This window comes from Phaseolus vulgaris, chromosome 9, assembly GCF_051622355.1.
Source record: "Phaseolus vulgaris cultivar YP4 chromosome 9, ASM5162235v1, whole genome shotgun sequence".
NCBI classification, from domain to species: domain Eukaryota; kingdom Viridiplantae; phylum Streptophyta; class Magnoliopsida; order Fabales; family Fabaceae; genus Phaseolus; species Phaseolus vulgaris.
The window spans coordinates 39,985,638-39,995,170 of NC_143506.1; the positions used below are offsets into that span (position 1 = coordinate 39,985,638).

The 9,533-nt window shown below is 34.9% G+C and overlaps 1 protein-coding gene across 2 annotated transcripts; it reads right to left on the reverse strand.

The window, feature by feature from the left end:
* Positions 1–1,626: 1,626 nt before the first annotated feature.
* LOC150025319 (isoflavone 3'-O-methyltransferase 4-like) lies at positions 1,627–9,151 on the reverse strand. Of its 2 annotated transcripts, none has more exons than XM_090295353.1 (4): positions 8,467–8,973; positions 7,864–8,174; positions 7,666–7,730; positions 1,627–2,033 (listed from the first exon to the last, which is right to left on the reverse strand). In XM_090295353.1, the coding sequence occupies exons 1-4, from the start codon at positions 8,913–8,915 to the stop codon at positions 1,737–1,739; spliced, it is 1,122 nt and encodes a 373-aa protein (XP_090151479.1). In that variant the 5' UTR covers positions 8,916–8,973; the 3' UTR covers positions 1,627–1,736. The 2 variants fall into 2 exon arrangements, with proteins under 2 accessions (XP_090151479.1, XP_090151478.1); XM_090295352.1 differs by lacking the exon at positions 1,627–2,033 and adding an exon at positions 6,956–7,423 and having other exon boundaries at positions 8,467–9,151.
* Positions 9,152–9,533: the final 382 nt, after the last annotated feature.

Genomic DNA, 9,533 nt, shown 5'->3' on the forward strand with positions numbered 1-9,533 from the left:
CAGAATCTTGAAATGTTCAAAATGAGACCCAAGATCCATAAAATCGACTGATCTTAGTCCTAACCAGTCATAACAAAGATTCCAAATTAGCCAAGCAACTCTACATTCGCCGAACAAATGATTTGTTGACTCCTCTGACCTCCTACACAAGCAACACAAATTACTCTCGACCTCGATTCCTCTTCTCTTCAGATTAACCCTACAAGCAACCTTGTTTTCAATCACTCTCCAAGATGTGACTTGAGCTGAGGGAAGCGCCCTAATTTTCCAGAAAAAATTATAACTTCTTGAGTCTTCCTCACTTCCTTCTCCCCTTTAAAAACCATAAGCGAACTTAACTGAAAGCTCTATTGAATCACTATCCTTCCAAACACATCTATCCATTGTTTCCATCTCGAGCATCTTAGTAGAGATCATCTCTAAGAATTGACTTTCTTGCTCCTCTTCCCAAGCGAACATACCCCTTCTCCACCTTAAGTTCCACTCCCAAGTCCTGTTCCCCCATATACCACAATCACATAAATTTGCCTCCTTATTAACAAACAAAGAAAATAATCTTGGAAATCCAATCTTCAAGGCTTCTGAGTCTATCCAATTGTCTGACCAAAACATAACCTCTCTCCCGTTTCCGACCTCCAAATTCAAACGATCTTCAAACTTCCTTCCCCATTCCTCAAACCTTCCTTAAATCTCTCCACCACATAAAGACCTTACTATTATTACCTCGCTGCTCCTTCAAACCTCTCTATCCTCCATACTTAGATTCCAATACCTCCCTCCACAACCCCTGTTTCCGTTTTCAAACGCCAAATCCATTTTACCATAAGAGCCAAATTAAACTGCCTGACATTCATAATACCAAGCCCTCCTTCTTTCTTGGATTTACAAACCTTATCCCATGCCACCCAGACAATCTTCCTTCCATCTAGCCCCCATCCCCACAAAACATTCATCTGCAGGCTCACAATCTTCTTTAAAACAATAGGCAAAATCTTGAATAGAGAAAGATAAAACAAAGGTATTGACGACAAGACCGACTTAATTAAGCATATCCTCCCCGCCATCGAGATAAATCTTTCTTTACCCTGTTAACCACTTCATCCCATAACTCACCCCTCTTATGACACCCCCCTACAGGCATCCCCAAATACTTAAAAGGAATTCTCATCATCTCACAATTTAGAATTGTCGCAAAGTGGAGAATCTCCGACTGCTCCATCCCAATCCCACCAAGTTTACTCTTAGAAAAATTCACCTTAAGACCATATACCAATTCAAAATAGTTCAACATTACCTTTATATTAAAAACATTTTTGCTATTTGCCTTACAATACAACAATGTATATATTGTTATTGTTCTATAATTAAATTTTAGCGTAAAGATTGTTAGAGTGATGCTTAAGCAAACTTTAACCTTAAGTGAAAAGTATTATTATTTAAGTAAGAGAGACAATAATAATAATCTCTTCTCTTGAAATTCATTACTCAAATAATGATTAATTACTCAGTTTGAATGTAAAAATTAAGTGAAAATTATTATTGTTTAAGCAAAAGAGACAAGAGAAAAATCTTCATAACAAACTTTATTTTAATCTTAAGCCACATCACACAACTTTATGACAGGCTTAATATTGACTTATTTTTCATGAAAAGTGTATATAACATAATATATTAGAATGCATAAAAGCAAACATGAAACACATAAACAAGCAATTAGAAATAACGTATGATGTGGTCTACTTGAAGAACTCCATAACCCAGAAAATGTTGACACGACATTCATATCTGATGCCACTAAATCCAGCTGCTCTTGCCAGTTTCATGAACTCTTCTTCAGATCGTTCTTTACCTCCCGGGTTCTGAGTCATCATCGCAACATCCATTTGTGCAACCGTCTTATAAACATCATTATTCTCTGGTATCTGTGGAAGAATTGCCTCCACAACTATCACCTTTCCATCATCAGGAATTGCATCATAGCAATTCTTCAACAGTTTCACACAATGTTCATCACTCCAATCATGAAGTATCCACTGTACAATTACTTAATGTCAAACCGCATTGAATGAAGTTGGTATAAGTCATGCATCAGTTTGAATTAAACTCTTTTTTCAACCAACTATTATTCATATTCAAGACAAGAAACATGTTCATACTTTGTATTAAATACATAAAAAAAAACCAAATAATGTTTGAATATTAATGTTTAGAAATTTAAACTAATAAAGTCAAACAAAGGGGTTAGAGTTATGATCAATAAAGAAGAGGTCTAAAATATCTTATTCGTACTCTATGCAGATAACACGCTCAGTAACACCGTAGTTTTTCACTATTATACCATCCAATGAAAATGCTTTATCGTACAGACGTCTCAACCCATATAGAGTTTTAAAGATCTTTTAAAATTAATTATAATTTTATTTTTCATAGTCTTTAATGATTTGTGTTCTCGCCGGTTGACTTCGGTTAGACGTCTTCTTTCGGATCTGCTTCTTTTTGACTTTGATTCACGTCTCTTTGGTGCACTAGAATGTAGAGAGAGAGAAAATGTAAGTTCATCAACCATGACAGATACTTCGTTTTTCTTTACTAATTTTTCTCATGAGTATGAAGAAAAGGATTTTTGAAAATTTTTTTAAAGATGGGATAGAGTTTTGGATGTGTTTATATCTAGGAAGTTTAACGTTAGGAACCAACATTTTGGGTTTGTTAGGTTTCAAGGGGCGAGGGACGTTTTGAGATGGAAAGAAAGCTAGACACTATTTGGATTGTGTATAGGAAATTACGGGTGAATATATCTAAATATAGTAGGCGAGAGTAGTCAAGAGAAGTCCGTAACTTCAAAAAGCAATCGTAGGGGCCTCAAAAAGTTTGGAGCCAAAAGGCGAACCAACGGACTTTCGCACAAGAGGTAAAGAATGGGAGTGGTGATTCTTCTCAGAAGGAGGTTGTTGCTACTGTCCAGAAGCATTTAGATGAATCCCCGCCTATCTTTAGGGTCATGATGGACGATTCTGAGTGGTTGGAGAGTAGTTACATTGGAAGATTTTCTAAGAAATCAATTTTTTCAAGCGATTAAGGAGAGTCTCTTTTTGGGCGGATGTGGTTTTGTGAATTTAGTGTTTCTTGGTGAAGATTTCGTACTGTTGTCTTGTGAAGATGCAGATAATCTGGCGAAAGTCATTGAAGGGAATAAAGATTGGCTAGACAATACTTTTGTTTCTCTAGTTCCTTGGGAGAATTCGTTTTCAGTGTCTGAAAATTTTATACTAGTTCACTCAATTCCTAAGCTACATTCAGTTCTCAGACAAACCTTTGAGTTTCCACTAGTAATCAACACAGATTACAACCACACATCACAAAGAGGTGACTTTGAATCCCACAAAGTCTACCCACCCCCTTTGCAAAACTTCACACCTCAAGACAAAACAACCTCTGTCTTTACAGGATTTCAAACACAAACAGTATGTAAAAGAAGTACAATTACAAGACACTAATCAATGATAGAAAACACGTGGAATTATAGAACCAGAACCAGAGATCCTATGATCAGCACTTGTCACCACTATAAAGCTTGAAAGCACTCTTGCTCTTTTTTAAAACACTTTCAAAAAAACCAAATCTCTTTCTCAAATCTGAATCAATACTTGCTGTATTTGTTATGTATTTTGATTTGAACAAAAGCCTTATTTATAGCCTTTGAAAAACAGTCGTTTAAGGCAGATTTGAACAACTGAATCAGTTAAAATAGGTTTTCAAAAAACTGTTATGAAAACACACATTTAACCGGTTGAAACCACGATTTAACCGGTTGAACGAGTCAAAGCAGTTACATAACTGATTCAAAAAGCAGTTTCAAAACATCCAGCCAGCTAAGTGACAAACAACCGATTATTTCGACAAATCAACTAGTTTTTTCTCTTTGCTTGAAAAAACACTTAGTTTCTTAAAATAGATTTAATCAAGCTTTGTGTAGGCTTCAATTTCAAGGAGTGATCTTAACAAAGATTCTAAACAACCTAATCTAAACAACCTAATCTAAACCCAAACCCAGAAAGCAGCACAGTTTTAGGCTTCATGTGGATTTGATACATCAAAGCTTCCATCTTCAACAGGCTTCTCTGCAGGTAGGGTTTGCTCTCTGGTCAGTTCTAGCGGAGCTCAAGATGGCGTTCTCGGTGGGCGGTAACGTCACTCCCGTTTCCTCTTCTCCGACCGCGCCTCGCGGTACAGTTACAACTGGGCTTTGTGTGCTGGACCCACGTTGTGCAGCTACATCGTCAAGCAGATAGGGGATGATGTCGTGCGAGTTTGATGGCGACACGATTGACTTAAGAAGAAAAATCAATTGTTCAACCGATTAATACTACTATTTCAGCCCCTCACACAAGAAGAATTTTATTAATTATCATTAAAGTAATTAATTATCCACAACTACCAAAATGTTTTTTTATAACCAACAAGAAAAACTTGAAATTTGATTTAAAAATCTCAATAAAAATATTAGGTCCACCTAAATTGCAAATATTGGAGAAATATGTTCTTTTTAAATCGATTTTTTAAAAAAAATACTTAATTTCATTTTACTGCACACATAATCTGAAAATGCCAATATAAATATAAATAAATAACTAAAATATTACACCATTAAAAATAAATAAGGATATTAAATTTAAACCAACAAATTGAAAGATGAAAAGTTATGCAATTAAATAAAAATAATTTATTAATCACCTCATTCTTAACTTGAGTTTTATTATTTAATAACAATAGAAATAATCATATATTTAATAATAAGTTTATGTTATGTTATACCCTTGAAAGAAATATTGAAGGATGCATATAAGCTTATGTTTATGTTCTGTTTTACTTTGTACTCTGCTGAGGTGGATTCCTGCAAAAAGCTTCAATTTGTAGAGTAAGCATCGTTCTTGTTTTCGTGCAACATAGAAACTCCAATAAATACCCTGTAATAATTAACAGTTACCCAATAACTGTTATTACTTTCCTATTTCCCTGATTCTTCAATCTCATGCTTGCATAAATTTAGAATGCTTTTATGTTCATCCTACGAGAGGTAAAGTAACTATCTCAGAACTTTAACCCTAACTCAACCCCATAAATCGGTTGAGAGGGTTGAGGTTTGTACCCACGATCTCCAACATACTCCTCATGCCGAGACTGCCAACTCGTGTGTGGGACTATGTATATTTTGGGTGGTCCGATAGCGGGTGACACGATAGGCCCAACACAAACACTCGTTAGGATAGGCTCGAAATGACTCTGATACAATATTACAAAGTAGACTTTAAGCCTAACTCAACCCCATAAAACCGGCTCATAGGATTGAGGTTTCCACCCACTTATATACAACGAAAAGCTCTAATCTCTAGTCGATGTGGGATCTCCAACAATAAAATTCAATTCATTTTCAGATAATATTATATATAACATTAAGAAAAATAAATCTAAATTTTGCAATCTTGGTGAACCAAATATGCAGCAAGGTCATGAATTGAAAAGAATTGAAAAGAAGTTCAAAGATATTGGCATGAATAGAAGCATTAAGGATACAAATTGGAGTCAATGGGATTATTTCCTTTAACATGATGTTACTCTTGAAATGTGCATTGTGCTAATTCTTAGACTTTCTCTTCCACCATCATCATTCAAAACTGTTTCTCCTTGTGCTTGTCGCTCTTCTAGAGGACTAATGCTTTTAAATGCACTTGGTGTAAAATGAAAAAGCTAATGAGAATTTTGATCAACATAGCTATTTGTTGAATTCATATAGCTTTTTGTAATTTTAGTTTTTGTTTTTTTGGTGCTGGATGAATGTATTGTGTGGGTTAAATAGATGAAGAAAATTGAATGAAGAATATAATTTGGTTGTCAATGAGACCCACAAGAAGTGAGACCATTAGTGCTAATAAATAGTGTGCTAAAGTGAGTAAAAAAGACAAATTGTTTACAATCCTGGGCATCATTTTTCTAGTTAATCTAAGCTCCTTTAGAAGAGGAGCTTTATAGTGCTAAAAGATGCCAAAATTCAGAAAAGTTTAACCTAAAAACTCCTCACTTGACAAGTGTTCTCCTTTAATTAGAGAGAATTCTCTCCATGATAACAATAAATTTTCTCTCATTGGAGTAAATCCTCTTAAATTAGAGATTGACAAGTAACCTTTCTTAGTTGGTGGAGATCATCTTCATTAAAGAGATACCATGTGGACCTTCATGTCCTCATCGAGGATTGCATTTGAATCCAATGAAGTCAAATTGTCACTTTAGCTAGACATTCTTTTTCTATTTACACCTTATTCTAATTGACCTAAGTCGAATATTTACACCTTATTCTAATTGATCTAATACATGGTTCATGAAAATAAGTCTAATACATTATTCGAGTACAAGTCCAAATACAAGCCCAATTAAATCCTACACAAAAATTACTAATTTACACTACTCTACAAATTTACATAAGAAAATAAGAAAAACACAAAAATTACTAATTTACACTACTCTACAAATTTACATAAGAAAATAAGAAAAACTAGAAATGAATGTTCTGATCAAAATTCCATATCCTTCAATCTCCTTAGCCCAAAATTGTGGTGGTGACTTAATGGTCTCCACACGTCTCTTTGTTAAATATCCAACACCTATTCTATTTTCCACTTGTGGTAAATTTATATTTTGTATTATTTTTTCTAAAAATTTATGGTTGAAACACATGTCAAAAATATTATAAATTTTCTACAAATTAAACAATTTTCTTTTAATTTTATAGTTTTGAATAAACATATTTCAACGATAATAAATAATTTAAAATCAATTTCTCTGAATCTACAATAATGTATCTGGATCTACTAGGGATTACTTAGTGCATAAATCATAAATTCAAATAAAAAATTTATCTTCATGAAAGAGTGAAAACTCTAATGGAAAAGTTCTAATCTTATCTTTTGCATACTTCAATTTATTTTATTAATATGAAAACACACCCCATGAGATTATTCTGTTATTTTAAAATGCATAAAGCAAACATGAAACACATAAACAAGCAATTTGAAATAAAGCAGAGGAAGTAGGGGCACAGAGCATAACAGAGCATAGCATATGTTGTGGTCTACTTGAAGAACTCCATAACCCATAAATTATTCACATGACATTCATATCTTATGCCACTGAATCCAGCTGCACTTGCTAATATCATGAACTCTTCTTCACAACGCTCTTTACCTCCCTGGTGCTGAGTCATCATCAAAACATCCATTTGTGAAACCTCCTTATAAGCATTACTAGTCTCTGGTATTTTTGGAAGTACTGCCTCCACAACTATCACCTTTCCATCATCTGGAATTGCATCATAGCAATTCTTCAACAGCTTCACACAATGTTCATCACTCCAATTATGAACTATCCACTGCTCATTCAATAATGTTGGTATAAGTTTCATGCATCAGTTTGAATAAATCAAAGTTTCAATCAACTGTTATTCATATTCAAGATAAGAAACACGTTCGTTGTGTTTAGAAGTTTATAAACCAAATAAAAGGTGTTTGATAAGAGAGATTCATCTCCCCTTTAAAATTAAATACTACTATATTTCCCTAGCACCCATCATTATGAATTGACCAAAATCCCCAGTAACACAGCCACACTTACCTTCAAAAATATGGCGTCTCCTTTAGGCACATTTTCAAACATATCTCCCCCAACGTGTTCCACTCCTGCAATATTAGGTACCTTTTGCTTTTAAAACTCAACCTCATATATTATTAACAAAGAAAGTATTGGACTCTAAGCAAGTAAATAGTTTTTAATTTTGCAGAACCACAGGATTGGAATGTGTAAGGATGATACCAGGATAAGAAGGAGCATCTTGAATGACACGAGGCAAGTCGAAATTGATGGCATGGATATCAGGGTATTTGGAAGTGATCAAGTTAATGTTGATCCCAAGACCACCACCAACATCCACCAGTGTTTTTATGCCCTCAAAACCTTCGTAGGATTCCAGAACCTTCTTCATCACCAAAGTGGTGTGATTGATCATTGCTGTGTTGAAAACCTTATTGAATCTTGAGTCCAAACGTGGATACTCAAAAGCAGGAATGCCATAAACCCTGTTGAATGGAACACCCCCCTCCCTAATTGCATCTTTCAGCTCACTCCTAACAATGTATAAACAAAGTTATTTCACTTGAGCAAATGAAGAAACGTGCCCAAAAGTGCCTCACAATTCATAAATCCTCTTGTAAACATTTACTTCCAATCACATAATTTAGCAGATCGCATACAATCATAATACTGAAATAGCAAACTCTGTTTTGACTCAATGATGTGACTTTATTCTTTTATTTTATCACAACACTTATCACCCGCATTAAATTTAAAATATACCAATATGTTTGTGATGGAAAAGGAACATAAAATGATAATAATAGTTGAGAGAGAGAGTTGAACCAGCTTTGTAGGAAGATTTTGTCTTGGCATAAGGCCATCACGGGCCCCAACGAAACTCCGTCAGAATTGGGAACAAAGAATGCGGCGACGGGAGTGATGGTGTAGAGGCGGTGAAAGGTGGGAGGAAGACGGTGGTCGGAAATGAGAGAAGAGTGAAGAATGGAGTGAGAAGAAAGAAGTGCGAGGAGACGATCTAGCATTGAGGCTGCTTTTGGGTTACTGCAACTAATCTTTGATGCTATTTCCTTAGCAGAGAGCTTAGCACCTTCTCCCGCTTCTTTCAGCACCTCAAACACTCCCAGCTCCGTCGCCGATTGCAGTGCCATCGAAAGAACCACCGAACTCGCAAGCTGCATGGCACGCAAGAAGCTTTCTTCATCTTGTATTTCTTCTTCTTCTTCCTTCCTCTTCTCTTCACTATTCAGCCTTGAATCTGGAAGACTTGCCATCTCCACTTGAACACCTGCAATCACTCACTCACCACCTTCTACACTCTAAACTAGTGTATATACACACTCCTCTTCTTCCTTCTTCTTCATATATTTCCACAAAATTTTAAATCCAAAATTGTTCGTGTCAACATTCTCCAAAATTGTTCTTGGAGAAACACGCTCCCTGTCTGCCACGTGGACCACCACTGCCACGCTCAAAATCACCACCGCTTCACAAACCTGAAGAGCGATACATGAAACAATAATCAGATTCAAGCTTTATCTCTACGAACAACAAATAAATGAGGTTAAAATAACTATATTTAAATTAACTAATCAATTACTACCACTAGTCCTCGGTAAAATAAGAATCCACTAAAAAAAAAATTAAAAAAGTATGGATTTTTACTTCCGAATTTTAATAATTTTCTTAGATAAATTCAGTATTACTTATAAATATTACTTACAAACAACATTATCTACGGATATTACTTACTGATCTGAATCCGTTGGTAAATTCAGCATTACCTACCAACTACCTACCGATTTTATTACTTACGACTTTTATTCATTGATCTCTATTACCTACCAATTATTATTACCTACCAACTATTACCTACATATCTCTATTACCTA

What these genes read in the sequence shown, in the direction of transcription:
- LOC150025319 (XM_090295353.1), bottom strand. Translation starts at nt 8,915, where the DNA reads ATGGCAAGTCTTCCAGATTCAAGGCTGAATAGTGAAGAGAAGAGGAAG. An exon ending in AAAATCTTCCTACAAAGCTG is followed by an intron (nt 8,175 to 8,466) that starts GTTCAACTCTCT and finishes ATACATTGTTAG; the next exon opens with GAGTGAGCTGAAAGATGCAA. An exon ending in AGATGCTCCTTCTTATCCTG is followed by an intron (nt 7,731 to 7,863) that starts GTATCATCCTTA and finishes CTAATATTGCAG; the next exon opens with GAGTGGAACACGTTGGGGGA.